This window comes from Xiphias gladius, chromosome 22 (assembly GCF_016859285.1).
Source record: "Xiphias gladius isolate SHS-SW01 ecotype Sanya breed wild chromosome 22, ASM1685928v1, whole genome shotgun sequence".
Classification (NCBI taxonomy): domain Eukaryota; kingdom Metazoa; phylum Chordata; class Actinopteri; order Istiophoriformes; family Xiphiidae; genus Xiphias; species Xiphias gladius.
The window spans coordinates 19782582-19808858 of record NC_053421.1 but is presented as its reverse complement, the minus strand read 5'-3'; the positions used below and the strand labels follow the sequence as shown (position 1 = coordinate 19808858).

The 26277-nt window shown below is 42.9% G+C and overlaps 1 protein-coding gene across 2 annotated transcripts; it reads right to left on the bottom strand.

The window, feature by feature from the left end:
• Positions 1-1428: 1428 nt before the first annotated feature.
• Positions 1429-26008, bottom strand: atp1a3b (ATPase Na+/K+ transporting subunit alpha 3b). Of its 2 annotated transcripts, none has more exons than XM_040117484.1 (23): positions 25787-26008; positions 25587-25679; positions 10957-11073; positions 10294-10353; positions 9821-10024; positions 9463-9576; positions 8437-8571; positions 7976-8093; positions 7473-7741; positions 6821-7019; positions 6457-6701; positions 6149-6341; positions 5404-5579; positions 5150-5286; positions 4913-5063; positions 4027-4195; positions 3585-3739; positions 3322-3445; positions 2905-3050; positions 2676-2806; positions 2400-2501; positions 2189-2280; positions 1429-1562 (listed from the first exon to the last, which is right to left on the bottom strand). In XM_040117484.1, exons 2-23 carry the CDS (start codon positions 25590-25592, stop codon positions 1534-1536), a joined length of 3072 nt encoding a protein of 1023 aa, XP_039973418.1. In that variant the 5' UTR covers positions 25593-25679; positions 25787-26008; the 3' UTR covers positions 1429-1533. The 2 variants fall into 2 exon arrangements, with proteins under 2 accessions (XP_039973418.1, XP_039973419.1); XM_040117485.1 differs by having other exon boundaries at positions 10957-11034.
• Between the last annotated feature and the right edge of the window lie 269 nt (positions 26009-26277).

Here is a 26277-nt window from a genome sequence, read left to right as displayed (position 1 = left end):
GAGTAGTATTAAATGTTCTAGATGTTTTATTGGTGTTGGTTTCATTTATTTGACACATATGTTCTACTATTTTTTTTTCTTTCTTTCTTGAAGTTCAACCCTTTCAGCCATCTGAGAGAGACCCAGCCTGAGACCGCTGGCCCTTCGCTGGTCTCCAACACATACATGCACACAGACCCGGGCCGGACAGAGCTATACCAGGACCTGGCATGAACCAGACCTGGATCCTGTTCGGTGATAGGACCCAGGCACATGGACTCATCATCACCACTCACCACAGCACAGCACACTGCACCACATACTACCAACACACCTGCAGTGACAGGAACATGAAAGCCTTGTTTGGGGTCTTGTGTCTTTTTGTAAAAACACAACCTAAAACTCTGCTCCGCTGTTACATTTTTGGAATAGCCTCCTGAAAAATCAGCAAAAATAACTGAAACCAAACAAAAAACAAAACAAGACACGTTTCTCTCACTTTTTCCTGTCTCACCAATATTGTTAATGTTCTTCCTTATGAATGTCTCTCTTGAGCTGTTTTTTCAACATGTGTTTTTTATTGTTTCATTTAAATTCAATATAGAATTATATAGATTTCCTAGAGCACACAGAAAGATTGAGTGGTATTTACCAACTTGGGGGGGGGTGTACTGTAATAGTAATTAACAAGGACAATGGTTCACACAGTGCACACAAACAGAGACAAACAGGGCAGGAGGGAGGGGAGGGAAGGGGTGTGAGAGACAAAGGGGGAGAGAGGAGGGACAGGACGCCATGGGGTGTGCTTTGTTAGGCCTAAATGAGGAAAAGCAGCTCTCACCCCCCCCCCCTCCCGTTTTATAAATAAAAAAAGACAAGTAAAACCATTGAAACCCCCTTACCCCACATATTAAAAAACAACACTGTGGCCGTTGAGAGCGGAAAAGAAGGAAAATGGACGCAGTGAGAACAACAGGGAGATGACCACTCCGCTGGTCCTCCACAGACAGGAGACAGAGGCAAGACGTGGCAGTCGAAGTGGTGTTGGCGGTGGGATCTCACTGTGTGATCTTTATAGCTGTGTGTGATTGGAGGACAAGCAAAGGGTTGGCGAGGAGGGAAAAAAGAGAGGAACGAAGGTACAGAGAAAGACAAGGATGGGAGAGCAGGGGAAGAACAGGGAGGGGAAGGAGCTGGATGGCCCTTTTTGCAGAGCGTAGACACTCCCTTTGTATCCTTAGCTCATTCAATTCTACATACACAATATGCAGCTGCCGTTTGGTAGATATATTGGTTTATGTACACAGCAGTGAGAGAACACATGCAAAGAGTATCATAGGAGATGGGGAGAAAGGGGGGCGGGTCAATGTAGAAAGTTGTAAAGGTGCTTTTGCTGTTTGTAATCTTTGGGGCAGTTGTGATGAAAATTGCTTCAAAGCGGTTTTTGTCTTTAAGGGGGCAGGGCATCTGGAGGTGTGTCTTGCCAGGGAAAGAGTGACAGGAGGGAGAAATAAGCGGAAGATGAAGGGGGTTTGAGCATAGATGCTCCATCGATCAATAGTATGTCTCCTTTTCCACCCAACCTGGAGTGCAAATGAGAGAAAGAAAATCATAGAGGAAAAGTTCAGCGTCAATTTAACAATGTTTTCAAATCATATTTTATGAAGATTTCCATTTTATCAACATTAGTTAAAGGACTAGTTCAACATTTTGAGAAATACCCTCTTTTGCCTTCTTGCCGATAGTTAGATGTGAGATTTGAACCCACTCTCATGCCTGTGCGGTAAATGTGAAGCTACTACCAGCAGTCAGTTACCTTAGCTTAGCACAAAGACTGGAAACGGGCAAACAGCTAGCCTGGTTCTGTTCGAAGATGACAAAGTCCACCTACCAGCATATCTAAAGCTCACTAATTAACACATTATAGCTAATTTTTTTAATCTGTACAAAAACTGAAGTGTGAAAACCACACATTGTGGTTTTACAGGATGTATATGCTGGACAGTTTCTTAGTTAGGTGTGGTGACTTCCTGGAAGCTTGTCGCCACCATGAGGCAACCAGCAGGGACAACAGGAGGTTAGCGCACCCAACCAAGGAAAAGTCTAGCACATGGCCCCCATAAAACCAGAGCATGTTGTTGTCAAACTACACCTTTACAGAAACTTTGGTTTAAGGGGTAAAGTGCTTAGTGAGAGAAACAACACCCACCTCCAGGGTTCCGACGGAGGAGAAGTTTTCGGACTTCATCATAAACAAAGATGAGAAAACTGTAGGGGAATGCACAAAACCACCAGGTAGGCCTGAAGGGCGAGACAAGAGAACCAGAATGATTATAAATACTAAACAGATAACACCATATGTTTTAATATGTGGGTGACTGCATATGTATCCACGTGACACATATGTTAATAGTGCTTACTTTAGAGGATACATCCTGAGTGCCACATCCATGCCTGGGCAATAGGACAGGAAGGCAGCCAGGGCTGTCTCTTCAAACAGGCCGAAGATCAAAATTTTGTTCCTGTGTAGAGAAACACAACGAACATTAAAGAGCAGAAATGATGAGGCAGAAATTTAGATAGCTGTCAGCCAAATTTAGATCAAATTATCACAATGATTACCGGCAAAAAGATAAATTTAGTAATGAAAAGACCAAATAAGTGTAATGGTTTCACAGTAGAGTTGTTGGACTCACTTCATGCCCTGCTGGAACACAGAGTTACGTCTTGTCTTGCAGATAATGACATCAGCCCACTGCACTACTACAATACTGACAAAGAAGGCTGTGTGGCATGTGAATTCCACAATCTTCCTCTGCTCGTATGTCTGAGGGCAGGGAAAGACATAGAGATATTAAGATGAAGTAACAAAACCTGAAAACACAGACAATTTTACTTAAACACACACAGAGACTACACACTTACCCACTGCTGTCCATAGCTGTCTTCCAGGTCGTTGGTAGAGCGGTCATCCCACTTGAGCCTGATGCCTACTAGTTGAGTGGGCAGGAAACCATTTTCAGCCAAGATGACAAAGTAGGAGAAGAAGCCTCCTAGAGCCTGGATCATACCTGAAGAAAAACACACACACACACACACACACACACATAGTAACAGATTAAGTAACAGATTTTTGAAATGTTCGAACTTCCTTAATCTAGTTTTCCCGAAAACACTGCAGACAGGTCCAAAGATAATCCGGCTGCTGTTGTTTGTGAAGAATAAGGGGGGATAAAGTTGATTTTAACACAAAATTACTTTCAGGCAGCCAAGATCAAACTTCAATCTAGATCAAAGACAATTCACAGCCTGGATCAACGGTCCCATCTTCAATTCACCTACCAATTTGTCCATAGGCAATGCTGATAAGCCTTTCATTCACCAGCTTGTCCCTGAATGGGTTCCTGGGCTGACGCTTCATGATGTCGCTCTCGGCTGCTTCATAAGCCAGGGAGATGGCTGGCACCTGAGGGGGGAGGAGGAAATGTGAACTCTTAGTACTGTATGATGCGTGATATCAACAAGAGCTGGATTTACTGGTGCTTATGTTTGGGCATAAAGCTGTATATGTCATGTCAAACAGTGAGTGTTTAAACAGGCCTCACCATGTCCGTTCCCAGATCAATACACAGGATAGTGATGGTTCCCAGTGGCAGGGGAATGTTGACGATGATGAACAGCAGGAAGGGTGTGATTTCTGGGATGTTGCTGGTCAGTGTGTAGGCGATGGACTTTTTAAGGTTATCAAAGATCAAGCGGCCTAAAGAGAGAGAAGCAGACGGGTTACATCATGTACTAAGTACATCGACTGATCTAGGATCACCTTTACTAGAACGTCAACTTTTTTGTCCTGAGCTCTGATGTTGTGTCAGAATTTATGTTCTAGTTAATCTGCAGAAAAAATTCACCATTACACACCTCCATTTTATTTGAATTCTTATTTTCCACCCCTCTCTTTCTACATATTGTTTCAGATTCGCTCATCAAAACTCTTTAATTGATTTACATGTTTCCTGTCCACCAGTTCTGTCTTTTGCATGGTCTCACCTTCTTCCACTCCTGTGACAATAGATGCAAAATTGTCATCCAACAAGATCATGTCTGCAGCCTGTTTGGACACATCGGAGCCTGAGATTCCCATGGCAACACCAATGTCGGCCTTTTTCAGTGCAGGAGAGTCATTCACACCATCACCTGTCACGGCTACAATGGCGCCCTGGAAGAGATCAAAAGGGGAAGTGGAAAATCAGTAGGGTTACATAGCATAAATAAAGTTATATTGTTAGATGTATCACCCCTTACTTTGTACCAATCTTTACTGTAACAATCTATGCAAGAGCCAGATATTGACACTATTTTCATTCATATCAACACAAGATTATTAAATAAATAAGTCAAAATAAATAAATTATATACATCAATTCTTCATGAATATACTATATTGGCCTGAATTTATATTTCCACAATTGCAAATCCACCTCCACCTTTTCAGCAGCTGCTTTTGGAAAACCAAATGTAGTTGTTTTATAGGAAACGATTTTATTTGGTAAGCTTAAGCTGAATAAACAATTCAAAGGCTGATATATATACTTTCCGCATATTTTAAAAGGAACTGTCAGATTAAATGACAAAAAAAAGTATTTTTAATGTAAACTCATATAAACTAAAGACTTTTGGTATCTCAAAGCAAATCTAACCATCTCACAATGAAAAAAGCCTTCTTTATGTATTAGTCAAGGAATCTTCAGTCAACAGATAACTAGCATCTTCTGCTGTTTTGAAAATGTAATGACATTTAAAAGCGTAGTCCCTGCACTTGCACTGTGTAATTTCCAAAACAAAAAAAAAAACAATGCTAATATGGTACAATGGCATCTTCTACTTAATTGCCTATAAGATAATTTTTAATAAAAGAATATCTTAGTCTTCCAACCTGTCTCTGGCAACCCTCTACGATGATGAGTTTCTGTTGTGGTGAGGTCCTAGCAAACACGATCTCTGTGTGATTCCTCAGGATGTCATCCATCTGATCCTGAGATAGATCTTTTAGGTCTGTACCGTGGATCACACAGGCCTTGGCATCCCTTAAAATAGACATTGAAACGTTCATGTAGGCCTCATAGTTGACCATTATTTAGAAGACTGTGTGTGTTTTCTGTAAATATTTTACCTGGGGTTGACCTGGCTGACAGGTATGTTGAGACGAGCTGCAATGTCCTCCACTGTCTCATTGCCTTCTGAGATGATGCCTACTCCCTTGGCGATGGCCTTGGCTGTGATTGGGTGGTCTCCAGTGACCATAATGACCTAAAACAACAAGAGCAACAAAGATGACGTTTCTTCATGTGACTTCAAAAGCATTTTGAAACAGAAACTGTTTTATAAAACACTGTAAGGAATAAAGAAATCACATATTGGGCTCACCTTGATACCAGCAGATCGGCATTTGCCAACAGCATCAGGCACAGCAGCACGGGGAGGGTCAATCATGGACATGAGGCCAACAAAGCAAAGGTTGTCCGTCTGGAAGTTGACATCATCTGTGTCAAAGGCAAAACCCTTGGGGTACTGGTCTTCCGGAAGCAGTAGGTGGCAGAAACCTGGGAGGAACAGAAATGTGTGATATAGTGTTTGATTTGTGATGTCTTTGAACGTGTAAGAACCAACCCAGATCTTCTCTCCCTATCCCTACACCACCTCTGAAAGAACTTCAAATATCTGCTCCTTAGGAAATTACATTTAGAAAAGTGCCTTGTTTCAATAATTCAACTGATCGTTAGTTGAAAAAATAATAATGTTGATATGGAATTTACATAGACAAGGACTAACTAAAAGCTGTATAAAAAGATTTGGGATTCGCTGAAATAGCTTAGATACAAATACGGGGTTTTTGTGCTAATGAAAGTGCATCACTATTAAACGTACGGAAACTGATGCCGTTTAACTTACATATAAAGTATGACATGATGGGAATAGCAGTCAAGGGGTATAGGTCGTATAAACTATAAATGAATGATAATTTTTTTTCCAAAGGCATAATTAATGGATTTTGTCATTTTTGTCAAATTGAAATGTGTTAGGGTATGAAGAACTACCGTACAAGGCAGAATAGAATTATTCCATTTCATTATGACTAAATAAAATCCCTATGTTCTCCTCTCAAACTTACCCAGTACTCTCTCTCCCAGTCCTCCCAGCTCCATGTAGGCATTCTGGAAAGCTTCCTTCATCTCCTCATCCATAGGCTGCTCCTTGCCCTGCACCAGGATGGTAGAGCAACGGTCTAGGATCCTCTCAGGGGCTCCCTTCATCACCAGCAGGTAGCGGTTGTCATTGGGATCCTCTGTCTCATGCACTGAGAGCTTAAGGAGGAGAACAGAAATGAAAGTTAAGATAAAGCCCTCTGTTATATTTGTATAATGTACAGTGTTGCTTTTATTCTTTGTGTGTACACAGCTTTATTCAGCCATTACTTACCTGGTATTTGTTGGTGGAGTTAAAGGGGATCTCAGCCACCTTCTTGTTCCTTTCCCTCATCATCCTGACTGAGCCACAGGACAGCTCGATACACTTCAGCAGGGCCGACTCCGAGGCATCACCAGCAACATCACGCTTCAGGATGGCCACTGAGTCTTGTCCTGCCTTGAACTGAGCGCGGTTACACAGAGCGGCGACACGAGCCAGTGACAGCCATGTCACTGAACTCTTGTCAAATGAGGCACCTGGACAAGGGACAGAAAAGTGTCCGTTAATCTCTGTAGTAGTAGTAATTGTTTATCCTCTTTACAGTAGACACATTTTTCAGACAGCAGTGGTGTGTGTATGCCCTCTCCTCACTAACCAGACTGGTCCTCAGTGGTGTCGGCCTCGTGGATCTGGTTGTCAAACCACATGTGGGCCACAGTCATCCTGTTCTGGGTCAGGGTGCCTGTCTTGTCAGAGCAGATGGTGGAGGTGGAGCCCAGGGTTTCCACAGCCTCCAAGTTCTTCACCAGGCAGTTCTTCTTAGCCATACGTTTGGCAGTCAGGGTCAGACATACCTGCAGACAATTACATTTACATATGATGATACAAACATGTTAAGGATTATTGGATGTATTAATTGGATGTATCAACTATGAAGCTATAAAGGTGAATTTCTGAATGCTTAATAAAGTGAACTCATGGTACAATTAAATAAGAGACAACAAGGTTAATCTTATTTTTTATAGCATCTTTCAAAAAGGAAAGAGAAATACAGTAACAATTGCACCAAAACTATGTAATAATTAAAACACTTAACTAAATTTCACAAAATAGAACTAAAATAATGATGATAGAAGTATAGACAAGGTAGGTGCTAAAATCAGTAAACAACAACTAGGCAATTAAGAAATAAAATCTTATGTGTCCAACAACAATTTGCTAAAAAAGATACCATATGATACTATAGTATGATATTTCAGGAACAAGTAGAAAGGTCTTCAGATGTATCTAGTAACTGGTCCACTTACAGTGACTGTGGCCAGAAGCCCTTCGGGCACGTTTGCCACAATGATGCCGATGAGGAAGATGACAGCCTCCAGCCAGGAGTAACCCAGGATTAGGGCCAGGACGAAAAATGTGATACCCAAGAAGACGGCCACACCTGTGATGATTTGGATGAAGTGCTCGATCTCCTTAGCAATAGGGGTTTTGCCGGTCTCCAGTCCAGAGGTCAGAGTAGCAATTCGACCCATGACTGTGCGGTCTCCAGTGCAGATAACAATGCCACGCGCTGTGCCTGGTTTGGGAAAAGAACATGAATATAATATTGCAAAATCTCATTTACAGAGTTAGTATCTATGTCTTGTAACCACATTTATTTGAGATAAAACTACCATTAACTGTTACATTTTAGTCCAAGAGCAAACTATAAGTGTAAACTAATTACTCGGCTCAGTTTGGTGGGTTATAATCCAACCACTGGCACACAAGTTAATAATAGAATATAATACTATTGCCATGGTGACAATACCTTCCACACAGTTGGTGGAGAAGAAAGCAATGTTTCGGGTCTCCAGGGGGTTGTCATGGGTACAGTCAGGTGACCTGCTCTGAGGTTCTGACTCGCCTGTCAGGGAGGAGTTATCCACCTATTAAGAAACAGAAAAAATAAAACAGTGAGTGTGTGTGTGTGTGTGTGCGCGCGCATGTGTTTGTGTGTGTGTGTGTGTGTGTGTGTGTGTGTGTGCGTTGGTTTCTCCCGAATATGAGGAAATCTCAATGGTATACATGTTTACTCTGTGAGGACGTAACAGACTTCTAAGGACAAAGGAGACAAGTGAAGAACTGTAGAAGCACTTGTCAAGATGCAACTAATTCCATCCTTCATCTGTATGTCCCAATAAATCCATCATACCAGTATTCTAAGTGTGTGTGTGTGCATGTGTGTGCGTGTGTGTGTGTGTGTGTGTTTGTGTGTGTGTGTATGTTTACCTTGCAGCCATGAGCAGAAACCACCCTGATGTCAGCAGGGATCCTGTCTCCTCCTTTCACTTCGATCAGATCTCCGGCCACCACTTCTTCAGCATTGATCTGTACCTTCTCGCCCTCACGGATCACCAATGCTTGCTGCAGGGCGATATCAGTGATGGTTACAAAATACACACACGCTCACACATTGGACACTATTTAGAGAAACATTTATCGTTTCATGTGAAAAGAACTCCTTGAAGGAATTCATCTTTTCTAACGTACTTGCAATTAAAACACACAGTATGCATAACTATATTCAGACCAAGAGTGGAAACCAACAGCTGTGCCACCTCCTTATGCAGTAGACAGTACTAGCCCTCCATCTCAGTGGCAAGTTAAGAGGTAAAGGTTTGGTGCCTGACAAGCAGTTGAAAAAAACTTTGATGCAGACCTTGACTGACATGTTTAATGATACTGAAACAGGAGGTGGCTATAGTTTTTCAATAATTTAAGTAGTGTAAAACAATAAAATTAATAAAAGCTGAGAGAGAAATTGTGTTGTGAAGGCTCATATAATGTGAAATACGCAGAGAGGATGGCCCAACTGGATTCAGCGCCAAAACTGGGGGTTCTTGATGGACAGTATTTTACCACAGACTTGTATTTGTCTAACACAAAGACTAGATTATCACTAAAAAGGCAAAGACTCTAAAAGAAAGCCCATAAAGGCAAAACTCTGCTCACTTTTTTAGGACATCAGCCAGCAAATATTACTCTGTAACTAACACTTAGCTGGGCAACAAAACCGCCACATTGTGAAGAAATGAATAGAGCCAAGTATTTCTGCTTTCCAGTGTCCATCTACATAAAGGCAAATTAACAGGGTATTAACAACCTATAGTTTCTGGGTTCTGCCAAATGTTTCTAAAAATCCTGAAAAAGTTATCACTTTCAAGGCTGTAAAGTCAGAGTCCTCTTCCAAATTTGAGTGAATTCAAATAAGCTTTCACACATAGGCTGGTTTCTTTTGAGCAAACACATATTTACCTGAGGCACCATGTTCTTGAAAGACTCCATGATTTTGGAACTCTTGGCCTCTTGGAAGTATGAGAAACAACCGGTGATGATGACGACAGCTGTGAGCACAATACCTAGGTACAACTGGAGAGAGAGAGAGAGAAAGAGACAGCGATAAAGAGAGCGCGATAGAGAGTTAAACATATGTGAGCGTGGGATGTGGTAAGGCACTGGGTACGGTATGTGTGACAGTCAAACCAGTTTTTCGAGATGTTATTTATGTCTGCATTTCGGAGTGTGACGGATGTGTTAATGAGGTGTAGATGAGCCAGATGTGAATATGTGTGTGCCAGATCTGTGTGACCGTGTGTATGTGTGTGGTGCTCACATTGTCTCCTGCAGGTTCATCCTCAGTGGCTGCCTGGATGGCGTAGGCCAGGAAGCAGAGGATGGCGCCGATCCACAGCAGGATGGAGAATCCACCAAACAGTTGGCGACAGAACTTGACCCACTCAGGGGTGGTGGGAGGAGGGGTGAGAGCATTGGGACCGTCCCTGATCAGAAACTCTGCTGCCTTGGCATTGGTCAGTCCCTATAGGGAACAGAGAGGAGGTGAGATGTAGAGTTAGCAGAGAAAGGCATGTCTGCACTGATGAAAAGTTAAGAAAAAACATATGTTTTAGATTGCTAACATATTTCTTTAGTATGAATTTGGAGTCTAGTGGGCTGTTTGGTTGAAGTGGCAAAATCTGTAATAAACCAATGAAGGTACCCTCATGCCATCTAGTGGACTACTGGAAAAACAGGCTCACACCACAGATGCACAGTACATGCTGAGAGAGCCTGATACCATCGACTCACCTGGACAATGTCAGTCTGGAATTTCCTGCATACTTCCTCTACAGACATCTTGTGTTCCGTCTGAAAAAAATTATACAGGGATAATCAGTACTCTGCATAGTTCAATATGTTTAGGAAAAAAATGCAGAAAGTAGTCCAGATTAAAACAAGAGGTATGGTAACGTAAAGAAAAATAGTTTTGAGCTTCGTAGCATTTTTAGAATATCCAGTTACTTCATGGCATACAAGGTAATTAGAAATTTACTCCATGCATGCAGTTCACCTGAGAGATAAGAGTATCAGGACAGCCAGGTATGGCGACCCTGGTGTCAGTTTCTTGCGCTGAGATGTGGGATCAAAGTGATGACCTCCTGACAACAAGTCACCGCTCTTACCAGCAAAAATACATTAACTTGGCCTGTATGAGAAAGATTTCCCTTCTCTCCAACAAAAAATGTTGTCAGTTCCATTTAATTTACTATATCCTGCAAGAAGATCTTCTTCAAATATTGAAAATAATTTTCTCATATCCAACTATGCATGGATGATTTAAAAATCTTTTGAAATAATGAGGACAGTAATCAGCTTTTGACTGAAAGGATCAAAAGTGAATAGACATTAAACATTATTTATACCAACATTCAGTTACACATGTATTCAGAGATAAAAAAAGGTTTTACTTACAATGGGAACTTCTTTCTTCAGGTCATCCATGTCCTTGGTTGCCCCCTTCTTCTTCTTGGGGGATCGGTCATCTTTGTCCTGTGTGGTGGCAACGCGGTAACTGTCTGACCGCCCATACTACAGACACACACACATGTTTTATACATGCCTTCGGACTAGATTAAGGAAATACTGGCCTGGTTGCCTTTGTGTATAATCTTACTATATAAGATATTTATATCTTACCATACTTTGTCTCTGAATTCATTACATACCCTCTTTGTTCAGAGAGCTGTCTTGCCTGGCATTCAAACAGTATTTACCAGTCACTGACTGCAACAGAACTAAAGCCAGTGGGCTTTATTGATTTGTCCTTGAGATTTCTCTCTGTCAATGTACAGTAAATAGCATTGTATCCTTGTGAAGTGGCCTTGTGAAGTCACCTGCATTTCTCAGAAGGTAATAATGTCAATTATTCTGAGTTTATGGGGAAGATATTAGATGAAAAGCATTAACATAAAAACCTATTATCATGAGAATCAGTGTGACGAAAAAGGAAAATGCATTACCCTGGTAAGTCTGTTTTGCTTGAATGCACCATCACCACGCATTAAAGACTGCGCCTACACTCTGCTCTACCATATCCATTTGATCTAATAATTCTTGCTCTGATGTTCACAACAGCTTGAGGGATACATCAAAACATAGTAAAGTGCAAATGTTTTAACTTGTAGGTTATAAAGTAATCGCTTCCTGCTGCCTTTCATTTTATTTATCTGGCAGCAAGCATTAAAAACATGAGAGAGAGAGAGAGACCAGACAATCTGAGTTTATAGACTCATCAAAGGCTGTCTGATTAGATTCTACTATGTTCTACACTATTAGACCAGATACATCAGAGACACTTTGATGCCAAGATTACAAAAAAATTAAGCCACAAGTACACATATGCACCCACACACACACACACACACACACACACACACACACACACACACACACACGCACACAGACACATCAAATGTCCTTGTTCTCCTCTGCTTCCTGGTTTACTGCACTGTCTGTTGTTCCTGGTGTGCTCCTTACTATAACTGTCCCCTCAGAAATTGACTGATGTTGTTAAACTAGACGTGAGCGGCCTATTAATAACCACAATTCTCTCCAGCGCTGCACATTCTAGTCCTTCTACGACTGTAACTGTAAAACTAGCTTGTTGTCCAGAAGAAGAGCAGCCTGACCGCTGGGCCACATCAATACAAATGTCCCTAATCAAAGGTCAGAGGTGACATGGAGAGGCAAGAATCCCTCCCAGGAGGTGTGAGTGGTTCCCAGTGGACAGGCCCTTCATTGACACAACCAAGTCATCAAGGAAACTGCCCTTGGTGGCGGATCAATGTAGTCAGATATACACTGATGACTCAAAGCAGGGGCTTGACAAAGTAACAGGGTAGCAGAGTCCGGCTGATATGGAAGTCACATAAATTTACCTTGGATCAGACATAACTGTCAATACCTATCAACTGATAATCAATGAAAACAATTATGTTAATATAAACTTAAGGTATGTGTGTCAAAAGATCATAAGATGAGGTTAAAGGGTAAACTTTCCTTGATAACTTATATAAAAGGTACTGGCTGTATGTCTCTTTTTTTTTGTGCGAAGGGATTTAGATTGTAAGTCTACTGTCTGATAAACACTTCGGAGCAGAAGGTGGCGGTAAAGCACCGATGAGTTTGATGCCAACCGCTGTAAAACAATAATAATGAGAAGAAGAAGGCTGTCTCTTCACAGGATATCAAAACCCTACGTATATCGACCTCGCTTCCTGTTGCGCACATCTTGACTTTCTGTGAGACTGACAACTGCTATCTGCTCCTTATTTTACTGTTTTGTGTTAAATCTCCTCACTGCTCTAAAAATGTTACTTATCTTCTGCTACGTGCTAACTCATATCATTTAGGACTTGCTATTCTACTCTACTCTACTCTCGTTAGATTGGCTCCTAGCCTAGCCTGCCAGTTTAACCTCTAGTTACCCACAGCTAATGCTACCTCATTAACTATGCTATGATGTTGTGTGTCAGGTGCTCCGCTTTTGCAGACAGGGTGTCTCTGCTAGAGAGATGTGTCCATCAGATCAAAAAGCTCCTCTTTCCTAATGTTACCTTAGATGTGATTGACACTCCAGATAATGTTAGCCACAGGCATGACAGTCAGTCTGTTAGCGTTAGCGTTAGCACTAGCACAGCATCATTGGTAGGTGGTGCAGTGCAGTCACCCCTCTCGACCTTTGCCAGCCCCATTGGTAGTCCTGTTAGCCTGCAGGCCTCCTCCATCTCTGCCGACAGGGTTAAATGACACAGAAATAGGTGACTCCATCACCACATCAGCCACTGCTTACTGTTAACCCAGGGTCAGAGCCTCTGACATAGAGGCTAATCTTTGGGTGCTGGTATCACGTAGGGAGAAACAAGGAACCGAGGCACACTCCATCACTAGTTTTAACAACATTGTTATCCATGTTGGTACCAATAACGTGAAGCAGTGTGAGATCACAAAAGAAAGCGTAGCCAGGAGATTTGAGTTTGCAAGAAAGATGTGTCACCATCGATTAATTGTCTCTGGTCCCTTAGCTGTGCAGAGTAATGGTGAGATGTACAGTAGACTTACTTCACCGAACCGCTGGCTGGCTCGTCACTGTAGTGACCAGTTATCTGTTTTTTTAGATAACTGTCTGCCTTTCTGTCCTACCTGCTGAAAGTAGATAGCATTCATCCTACTGGAGTAGGCGCTGCTATTTTATCTATTTTAAGTCAGGTTTGACATTAGGGACTTAACGCTCGGCAAGTTGCAGGTGATTTAAGAGCCTGCTAGATTTATAGGTAGTGTGGTTTTGGAGTCCACAAGCTTAGTTAATATGTCCAGCTGGGGAAGTCCTCAGAGTGCAGAGTAGCAGAGTGATAGCCTGGTCTATAAATTGAGAATGTAGCCCTACCCCGTCCTATTAGTCACAAGTTCCCTAAATATGTGAAACACAAAAATCTAATTATCATCCCTACCTCAGTACACATTCATACCACTGGAAGTCTTCTACCTCCAATGGCATGAGTGCGTACTGGTTTACATACCTCCTCTGTCCGTGGCTAGAGCATCATATTTCTCTCGCTCACTCAGTGACAATAAACACAATCCTAGATTTCTTTTTGACACTGTAGCCAAACTTACTCAATAGCAGCCGTCTCTGCTTGGTGTTGACTTCTTAACCTAATGCCTGCCTCCTCGACCCTCTACCAGCTAAACTTTCCAAAGATCTCTGGCCAGATATGGAACCTACAACCTAATGTTAATTTATCACTTACATCTGGCATCATCCCCACTAGCTTTAAAACTGCAGGGGTTAAACCGTTGCTTAAGAAACCGCACTTGGATCCTCGGTTTCTTAATAATTATCAGCCATTCTTTTCTTTTTCAGGGCCTGTCAGTCCACTGAAACTATATTTGCTAAAGTGATAAATGATCTTCTGCTTACTATGGATTGAGATTCCACATTTGTGTTTCTCGTAGTCGACCTCAATGCAGCTTTTGATACCACAGATCACATACTTACTAGACATACTACTAGATGTAGATGGAAAACCAACCTTACGTTTCTGGCCTGGCTCTCACATGGATGAAGTCTTGCTTATCTGAAAGAACAGTTTCCTACAATAATACTACATCAATATTTTTTGACGTGAAATATGGAGTAACTCAGGGCTGTGTTTTTGGCCCTCTGCTTTTCTGTCTTTATATTTCACCTCTTGGCCAACTTATACGGAGTCATGGAATTTATTTCCACTGATACGCTGATGATACTCTGCTGTACCTCCCTTTAAAAGCTGCTTCTCTGATGTGAAAAGGTGGATGTCAAAAAATTTCCTGCTTCTAAAGTCGGTTATGACTGAGATGCTGTTCATTGGCCCGGCCCTACATAGACACAAGTGTGAACATATCACAGTTACCTTGACAAGTATAGCAGCCAAGGACCTTGGTGTTACGTTTGATACCCTTTCTTTTGATCAACACATTAAAAACATCACCAAGACCGCCTGTTTTTACCTATTTGGCATACCTAGTTCAGTCAAAAAAAAGAAAAAAGTTCAGAGGAGTTCAATCTTTTATGTCGATGGCAGATGCAGAGACCCTAATTCACGACTTTGTTTCATCCAGACTGGATTATTGTAACATTTTGTTTTCTGGCTTGCCATGTGCTAGTACTAAAAGTCTTCAAATGGTTCAGAATGCTGTAGCTAGAATTGTAACCACACTCAGAACATCTGACGCATTAATTTTAGCTTCCCTTCATTGGCTCCTTATCCCAACCCTTTAAGGTGCTTTTGATTACTCACAAAATCCTAAATGGGCATGCCCCTTCATACATGTCCAATCTCTTTTAACCTTATCCCTCCTCTGTTGCTCGTCCTGAGGTTTCAAAATTTTTTTTCCTGTTAAAGAGTTTTTGAGGAAGCTTTTGCTTGTCTGATTCGTGGATCTAAGGACAGAGGGTGTTGTAATACTATACAGACACTTGAGCCACTTGACGCAAATTTGTGATTTTTGATATTGGGCTATATAAATAAATTTTGACTTGACTTGAACTATGTGCTGAAATTAACTAAAACAAGTTAAACACCCTCTAGTGGTATAATACGGTAGTTACACTTTCAGTTGTGCAAAATATACAAGTAACTGTTGCTTGATTGCTTTGTTTGCATCTATTATAACGCAGATATGAATTACAAAGATAAAAACTGATTTGGCCGTAATGTAATGCTTAAAAGTATGTTTACTTTAAAACAAGTGAGTCCTTTGTTCAAATTCATTTATCAAACTAGTATATTTGCAATAACACCAGCGATGTAGTATGAATTAGGATCTAAGGCCTCCATTCATGCTGATTGACAAACACATACCCGAACCACACCAAAACACACACACCTGCAGTGGGAGAAAGTGTGACTGACAAAGATCAACTTACCACTGCATTTCCCTCTTGAGCTGTAATTGTACTGCTCTTATGTAAAACACAGTCCTCTACACACTGAATTTGTACATGGTTACGAAGACCTGTCTTTCTGGTGTGTCGTCATAGAAAGCCTTCATGAAGCAACATGTTGATGACAACTCTCACTCACTTAAGCTTGGAGCGTGGGCTGCTCAACGACCACTTCTGAATTCAAAGCAAACAATGAAACCATTCGCTCAAGCATGTCAGGCAGAGAGTAATATGTCAGCGGGACGGAGCTGTTTGACCTGACCGCAAATGCACACACACATGCACACATGCAAACACAGGTACACACACAGAGCTCTTCAACAAAAGAGCAGGTGAGCAAATCTCTTGCTGCAGCAAAACCAGGCAGGCCTGGTGAGGCAGAGATGCATATAGCAGAAACTGATGCAATGGAAAAGTACTGATGCCCATCCCCTCTGAGACAGAATCTGGATATGTGTGTGTGTGTGTGTGTGTGTGTGTGTGTGTGTGTGTGTGTGTGTGTGTGTGTGTGTGTGTGTGTGTGTGTGTGTGTGTCTTAATTTGTTGCTGTGGAGGTGTGTTGGTACACACAGTAAATGTACTGTATGTATTATATGTATGTATTATTCATTGGAGAGTCAGTGAATCAATGGTGGCTCTATATCTCTATTTAGAGATCAAAGGTGTTGAACAACATGGAAAGTTACGGATTTGCCTTCTATTCAAGTGTCAATTTGGCACTATGATTTCAAAGATGACAGACTGGCAGGTGTTTTAGTTTGGATTCATAGATATAATATTGAGGCTAGTTTTTCCACAGACAAGGAATTTACCCTGCAAAAACACATTTAGGGAGCATTGTCAGCTCAACAGAGCACCTGCTCTTCTGAGCATATCCACACTTAAATTAATATTAGAAATTTGGAAACACAGAATTTGTTGGTAGGAGAGCCAAACAAAATGATATGTGGTGAAAAGTAAAGACACAGAGAGATGGATGTAAAGGGGGTAGATGACAGACATGACTGGGCACATGGAAAGGGAGATCTCAGTAGGAGGTGAGAAGCAGGGACAGGTAAAGAGTGAGAGAGGCAGGTGGAGAAAGGGATGGGAGTGAGATAGAGAGAGAGAGAGAGAGAGAGAGAGAGAGGAACTGTTGTCACCCTTCTCTCATGCTTCTAATTAGATATTGACCACCATTCTTTGTCTGCTGGCTCAGTGTCAGTGTTTCAAACCCCAGTGACCCCACTCTTAATAGATTGCACAACCTCACTTATGGTGTGTGCGTGTCACTTCGAGTATGTGTTCTCATATGCTAATAGATTAAACTGTCACTCCAAGTGTCGGTGTGTATCCGTAGGTGTATGTACATTTACGGATATGAATGAGTAGTTAGAGGTTGCTGATTTTTTTTTGTGTGTGTTCACAGTGTGTATAGTATGTTACATGCATACGTGTTTTCGTTTTGTGTGTATGTATGCGTGCATGTTTGTGTTCTTGCCACTCAGGCATTAATGACAGAAGGGACAGCCTACCAAGCCTCTCCTGCCCCCCCTCTGTACACACCTCACATTATAATGTAGAGTTAATCCGATATAAATGTTGTTGGGGGTCACCCATAAGTGGAGTTTGCTCTAAAAACAGACAATTAATGACAATATGGTAAAGCACACCTGTAATAATGTATGTCTTCATAAAATATGTCTTATCTCTTTGTTATAAACCCTATATTAAATGTTTATATAGCACTTTTAAATACGAGATAGGGGGAGTGAAAGTAAAGTATTACCATGTCTTCTCATTGCACCTCTGTAGCTAACATTTTGCCTCATTCACTATGCAAAAACATGAAACAATCAAGTCTTTAATCTACATACATGTCTATCATCACTGCAGTTCATTACTCATCCTCCCATCTGTTCAAGTCTATCTGTCTTTAAGTCTGTATCTGTTGTCTCATCTTCATTATCTAACTATTCAGCAGAGAAAAATAAAATCATGTCTATATTTTGTGCATATACAATTCAAGTGTCTTTTCACATGCAGACAACATGAAAGTGTGCTGCCTGTGTGTGTCTGTGTTGGTGTCCAGCTGTCTCACACAGCTCTGGGTAATGAGCCCCCTCTCTCCTGAGGAAGGAAACAGATATTCGTGGCTGGAATTACAGACGCTCGCTCTCCCACTAGCACACAGATGAACAGACTGATGTACAGACACATCTCTGACATCATCAGGAAATCGAAAAATGGCATGCTTCTCTATTGATCACATAGTGAAGTCACTCACATCCAGTTACATATTGGGTTATTAAATTGTGATAAATATATCAGTAATTCAATTAAGCCAGTGCTTCACGTATCTGGTTGTGTGTTTGATTTGATCATGAATTATTCTGCTCTGGCTAACCAAACTAAACCTTGCGTTTTGTCCTCATGTGAACAACTCTGATGAGTGAGTGTGTTTGGAGGGCAAGTAACCATGGGGACCGGCACGGCCATTGGCATGGTGACAAAGCTCAGCAGTAGCCTAGTACTCCTAGGATCCCCTGATGTGATCTGTAACTAGTAATAAATGATGCATCCGTAACTGGACACAGTGTTCACTCCTGTATAACAGAGACAGGCAAGTGACTCAAGAAATTAGTGTGTGTTCTTGTGTGTTTGTGTCTTTGTGAGCAGAGGTGAGTCATTGTGTTGGCTACAGTCCGTATGTGCAGCGTCTACACGCATTGCAGCAGAGAGAGTTGAGGGAGATGTGCAGGTAATGAGAGGGAGAGACCTAGTGATTGTAAAAAAATATAATAAGACACAAAAATAAGAGACAGTTCAAAGCTTATAATTAAAGAGACGTGAGAAGGAAAGAGTATCAAAATCTTCCTGAAATGTAGACTGGCAGTTAATAGGTTACTCTCTTGATCTTGAACGAGCGCTGGGCATGTTCAAGGCAAATTTGGACTTCTTATGAACCATATAACTACATAGATGTAATTTATTTTGGCAGAAATTGCATACAGCAGAGTGAAATCACATGAAAATAGCTCTTGTTTTATTGTGCACATCATGTACGCACTTAGTGACACGCTCAATTTAGGAGTGGCACCTGAGAGACAGCAAGTTGGGGCATGCCCCCGGATGGGTGTGTTTGACCTGGAGTAAAAAATGTATTCTTCCCATTTAAAAGTCACGCATATGGGTTGAGAGGAGGCAAGAATGCTGTTGTCGTGCCATTTTTTCCCTCATTACATGGAAGTCATATGAGGAAGTGGTTTGTAGGAGGAAGAGATCCCACCATACCCCACATCTGGTTCTTATTTTGTCATTTCACAACCACCACAGCATTTGTCAAACATGCATGTGAGTTTTCCCTTCAGCTTCTCTCCACTGACCATGTGAGATCCATATATGGCCCTATTCTCTGTTTTTCATCAAGACTATGACTGTAGGATGTAGATTGTACTGCTGCTGCAAATTTTTAGGGGAAAAAAGAGGAAATTTTGAAAACAAAAAGAAGATCAGAAGATCTCCACAAGAAAAAAATACATAAATACATCTGAGTTTTATATAAAAATTTGTGTCATAGGTTTTCTGTTACTCACACACTTGTGCTCTGGGCACATGGGACCCATTTTCCATGAAAAATAGCAAGGCCAGATGTGCTAAACTGGATAGAACATTGATTGTATCTTGCTGTATACTGCTTCTTCTGAAATTTATTTAAAGGTAAAATAGGCAGATACTGGGGGTAATTCCTGTCAGCTTCTCTTGTAATTAATAGAAGATTAAAAGCCGTCGTCTGTCGCAAGCCCGCCCACTGCTTAGCTCATTGAGGTGAAAAGCTGGCGTACATGGTGCCATTTGGCGGGCCGGTTAAATGTACATTTATTTCGATATGAGTGAGTATGAGGAATGTTTTCACTGTGAATGTCCGTAGGTCAGTCCTTCAGAAAAACTTTGATTATAAAGCGTGTCACATGTTTTACGATGTATATTTTTTTAATTTACTGAGGCGTCCCTGAGGCTCAGATTATTAAAACAGGATACCACACTACACTGTCCCTCTCTATCCTTCATATGAATTATCCAATGCACGCAACATGCCCTTTATGAAAAAAAATATTACACAGTCCTTAACAGAAAAATTAAGGACTGTAATTGTAAGATGATGTAATTGTCATTAATTTCACTAATGTCAATTAACATTTATGACACTATTTTAAAATGCGTGCTTGAAATTTTGCATCTGTAGAGATGCAGCAATGTGTGGTGTGTGTTTGACCTTGCAAGGTCATTGGGCCATCTGTTGTTTCTTGCAGCAGGGTGGCAGGGTTCTAGGCCACAGTAGGGGGCTCAGGCTGGGGACCAAGGGACATGGCTGTTGGGATTAGCTAGTTTGATTACTATACAGGATTAGCCCACTCTGCTCGTCCCTGTCTTTGTCTCTATATCGCTCTTCTTTCTCTGGCGTTTTCTCCCTCAATAAAAGCAAATAAATAAATCCAGTCTCCACATTTATCCTTAGGTCCTGGTGCCATATAATTAGGTGTACTGTACAGTACTGTGTAAGGTAATGATTAAATGGTTACTTTTAACAGATGATAATGATTTGAATGCCTTGTAAAAGAGACTGTCAAGATATTTGTTTCACTAATCCATATCAGCCTTGAGAGTGACGTGAAGGCCTCTTATCTTTCTATTTAACAGAGAACAGACATCAAAAGGAGGAGATTCAAGATATTAGACATTAAGCAGAAAGGGAAAAGATGACATAAAAACTTTTTGAAAGAAACAGACAGCGAGTACAGAAGCCCCAGGGGACATTCTCTCATTACTGTGTAGGAGTTAAAATTAAACACTACATGTACAAGTACACGTAATGACTTGATCAGATGGAATGGTATACGAAAATAGATACATGTATTACGTCTCAAATCATCTGTATTTTGCTCTCTCCGAAAAAAACTAAAACAAAAGCAAGAAACAAAACCAAACACAACCCAAACTGAAAATGCCAATTTAATTTGTAACCCCCCCTGCCCCCCTCCAATCTGTTCCTCCTGTCCATCTGTCCATCCTGTCATCATCTTCATCTGTTCATCCCACAGAGACAATTGTGTAACTCTGTAACTTTAGCTCTATACAATGCACTGCCCACACTCCTGGAGGTGGGAAGGATATACTTGTACTGTAGTTTGTGTGTCTTAGCGTGTGTGTAAATGTGGCCTGGTCTGGGTTGGCATTGTAAATTTTGGTCTGTTGGCGCTTGTAGCGAACATGGCATCTTGCCATGGTGTGAGAAAGGGCCCCTTAGGACTCCTCAGCAGGCAGCTGGTCACACAGAAATGTGCAGATGTGCATGCATGCACATCCATACACACGCTCCGCTGACTGCACAGCTACCCATAACCCATTAACATATCAGATTTTCAACATGTACATGTGTTGTTTTGGGATTTCAGACTGGGATCTATTGTGCCCAGTGGATCTGAATGAATGGGAAATCATTCACTATTCAAACTTTAGAAATATAATTACTGTTAATTATAATAGTATTTTAAGAATGCTGTTTCTTTTTACTGAATGACAGAATTACATGGTCATGAAATAAAAATCAAATACAGCTTTTAATTTTAACAAGCCTTGACCAAATTGGCTGCCCAGTTTTACATTTTGTACTTTGGTGTATTCAAGCAGGAACAGGAACACACACACTTCACACACACACACACACACACACACACACACACACACACACACACACACACACACACACACACACACGCACGCACACACACACATTTACAGTCACACACACTTCATACACACATCTCCGGGACAACACCCTGAATTAGTCATGTTGCTGTAGTCAGGCAACCTAAGCCTTCTGAATCGTTCTCATTATAGGAGCCCATCAACACATTATTGTTGGAAAACGTTATCAATCACGGTGCCTACTGTAATCTTGTTTTAAAGTAATGTATGAAGGAGACAGCAGTGACCTTTACATTTTATTAGCATTACACAAGCTGCCTCTGAGCTCACTGCTCAGGCCTTGCCATATTAGTCTCACACTAGTGAGGAGACTAACTGCAGGTTTTTTGCTGTGGCACCAAAAAGGTCTGTTGTCTGTCCCTCGGCACTACCTTCACTAAGGACACTGTCCTCATTACAGTGGGTATCTATTGATCAGAGACCCTCAAGAGGCTTGAAGGAGTCAATGGAAAAGCATTTCAAAGAGTCACAATATTGACCTTAATTGACCCCTAGGTACAAAGCCTCAACATCTCCATGCGGTTGATCAGACTCTGTGTGGGCATGCTCTTCTATTGGTTCCTTCAACGTGTAGGACAGATCAATCGTCGAACAGTGCAGCCTATCAGCATCAGGCAGCAGGTGCAGTGGGGAGGGATGTGCAGCACTCTGCACCAAACTGAGGGCTGGGCCACTGCAGAGGCCACACACATCCAACTCCTGAACTACCTTCCGCTAACACCCTCTAACTTCTTCTCTTTCACTGCACGTGCCTCACTGCTGCCAATATGAAAGCACACGCTGTTCTAGAAACCTTTATGTCAGGACATGATGGATTTAAGTAAGTCCAATCAAAGTCTTAGAGGGAACGCAAAACTAACAGGAGCTTCTCCTCAGCCATACTGCATTCAGAGCAGCTCAACCACACCCCTCGTCGCCAGTCTCCATGACCTTCTGAAAAAGCCTTGGTGCTACTACTACACCTTCATCTTTCTCTAATCCCCCCCATCTCTCTTTCGGGTATCAGCCCACCTATACAACACCTCCCCAACATCCCCACCACCAAAGTCACCCTTCAGTCAATGTCCTATGAAGATCATCCACCCAACCTCATCTCTCCTCTCCCTATTCCATCTGTCTCCTGTCCCCCAGATAACCAGTCCCACAAGGCGCAGCAAGATGAAACAGGAGCCATGGTAATGTGAGCCTCAGGTCATTATCCTGTAACAGGATATACATCCAGGCTGCCCTCCCGCTCCATATGCCTCCTCCCTCACTTTAAATCCCTCTGTCTTTCTCTCTCTCTACACCTGCAGACCAATCACTACTTATCTGCCCTTCTTCTCTCTCTCTCTCTCTCTCTCTCTCTCTCTCTCTCTCCTCTTGCTCTCTCAGCAGTGGCACCCTCCCCCCATCAGTCTCACGTGTCTTAAGGTGAAAACTAGCATGTCCATGCACGTGTGCAGCCCTTCATCAACGTCTCTCTACATCTCTACATCCATCCTACAGTCCCATCAGCATCAGCCACCGCAACATAGGGCTGCATCACTGGAGTGAGCGGAACGATAAAAGGTGAAGGTGTGTATGTGTGTGAAAACACACCTCAGGCATTTCTTTAGAGATGCTCTGCCAAGTTTACATTATCTGTATCTGTGCTAGACAAAGCATTTCTAGCATTCCTGACACATATCCAAGCTTTGCTCCATAGCATTACGGCTGTCTCTATAACCTGTCTGTGAGGCTCCTTGTGCCGACCTATCACAGCTCTTTACAGGGAATTTCCACACCAGAGGCCCCGCCCCCAGGTTGACGCAGGAGGCAAGTCGCAAGCGGTGCCCACTGCGGCCTTGCGAAAGGACAGCTGGCAGTGCCACTGCACAGTGCGCCAGTGCGAAATTCGCGAAAGGCAGAGAGAGAGAGAGAGAGAGAGAGAGAGAGAGCGATTCGGGGGTGTAGTCGTGCGGCGACGCCTGACAACAAGATACATTCATCCATCCACCTCCCCATCCTTTTATCCGTCCCTTTTCACTTTCAGGGTCACCTCAGAGCGCGCAGAGTGAGAGGCACGGAAACACCCTTAGCGGTCGCCAGGGTCGTTCATAGTCTTTTTTTTTTTTATTTTTTTTATAATGTCAAGCTCTGGAGAGCCGTGGCATCTTCCGAAATGACACCCCGCTCCGATTCAACGTCTCTCCCTCGCGCTGTTCGACCAAACTTCCACGCAGCAGCCGCGGGCTTCATACGTAAGCACTTTTTGCAATCCCGGCCCTTTTGACGCAGTGCCCACTAATGTTGCCGTGCCGGCTTTCCCGTCTAAACGAATGCCCTGACACGAACCGATGGCCCTCGTCACCCCTGAAACCCCCCCATCCCGAAACCTCCCTCCCGGCAGAGAAATGTCAGACGCTGCAGGGGCCACATCGGCCGGTGTCACTGCGTAGAACCGCATGGTCCTCTTGTCTGCAGCGTCATGCCACCGCATCATTCAGCAGACAGACCGAGAGAGAGAGAGATTAAAAATTACAACTCCTTGCGCAAGATGGTGATGGAGCAAAAATTGCGCAATAGCCCGCACCGGCAGTCGCATCTGCACCTTCGCATTTTCCGGTAGCCCTGTGTTTTTCCACCAGCCTCCGATGACTAATTTGCATAGCTAATAAGTTTCTCTAGATATCTGGAAAACAGATCAGATGCTTTCAACGGTTTAACGTTGCGCGCAGCAGATGAGAACTATAAAGACATACCGACAAACTTAACTAACGAGCACATCATAGCGCTCCCGCCGTCCCCGGACGCATCGTTTCCTTAATCTGTGGTGTGTGTGTGTGTGTGTGTGTGTAAATGTGTTCACCGTTGGCGATTATCGAGTCAGTGTTATGTCACAAATTAAAGGGGAAATAAGCTGGTGAGGCGCTTATTCCCGGTAACCGCATTATGACGCATGGGTCATCGAGCGTGCCGAGGACGAGACTCGTCCGCCGATATCGTCCGCTTCCGAGGACAAGATGGGCTCAACATCCTCCCGGTTCACCGCCAGATGCTTGTCGTGTGTGGCACCAGACCGGGGAGAGGGCAGTGCCAGCGGGGTTTAAAGCCGGACAGGACGGGGGGGGTGGGGGTTATCGAGGGCATGAAGGAGGTCACGGTACACTGTGTTCATTCACCACTGAAAAAGTCATTGAACATAACGATGTCGTAGCTTTAATTATAACAAATCTCAAGTTTTTTTGAACCACAGGTTAATGATGGGTGAACAGCTTAGGTTTCTAACACATACACCCCCCCCCCCCCCTTTCTCTCTCTCTCACACACACACACACACACACACACACACACACACACTAGAGCTCTATGTAAGAATAAACCGATTAGGCCTACCATGGCTGGCAAGGTTATAGTCACATAAGGCCTATCAGAGACCTGAAATGCATCTGAAACACTTGACAACCTTGAAACCAAAGAGTCCACCTTTTCTACTTTGACATCGGTTTCAGTTCATATTTCGTCTCGGGGAACAATTTAGGCTCTTTGAACGGAATGGGGGAATCAGATGTAAAAGGCGTGAGCCAACGATAGTGTATTCGAGTCAAACCCAGACCGAAGTCAACTCAACCTGAGCGGCGAAGTGCCGCGGCTTTCCACGGCTGCACTAGACTGGAGCAACCGGCCACATCAATTTGTCGCAGTCTCGGAGAGCAGGGTAAAACACAGTTCCGCATTGGAGTCAATGTCAATCTAATCTTCCGTACAGGGAGGGGGGGGAAAAATGACATCCCGGCTCATTTGAAGCCCTTCCCCGCCGAGAGCGACATGTCGGGCTACCTCTCACTTCTCAGGCCACTTCAGGTGGGCTACAACGCAGTTAGAAAGTTGGAATCGTCAGTCTTACCCCCATGTTGGCGCAGTCACTCGTCTCCTCTCAGGTGATGCACGGCTTGAGAGGTGTCAGCCCCTCGCGGCGAATTATATCAAAATGCCTTGCCTTGGAAAACAAAACAGGATATGCTCAGTTCAGACGTCAGGGAAGGTGTCTATAGGTCTGACAAAACAGCTAGTTTTTCGTGGGCATTAATAAAGTGTCGTTCAAACCTTCAAAATGGACAGGCTACAATCTCTCTCCTCCGTGAGATGTCTTTCAAATGAAATGCTGCGGTCTCAAGCGGAGCATCACGCAGAAGTGCGCTTCCTTCGTTTGCTCTCTGATACTTGCGGTGAAAGACCGGCGAAACTAACCAGCCGCACTGCTACCTTTTCAGGACTCGGTCTCCCTCCGCGGCTCTGCCCGCTGCCGCAGTACTCCGCTCCCGTGGCTGCACCACTCCGCCAGTGGAAGAAGCGCCGCCTCGAGCAAATGACTGCACCGAGGGGCCAATGGCGCCCGCTCGTCTCAGACGGACGGCCAATCAAAATTCGGAGCGTCTCGTCGGCGATGGGATCGCCGACCAATTGGTTCAAACTCAATCTGCGAGGAGCCAATAGAAAGCCAGTTCTGCCCCTCCTGCTTTACTGCAGATTTCCGAGGCTCTCAGCCAGCAGCGTCGCGAGTCTCTAGGCTGAAATTTTGTGTAAATGGACGCACA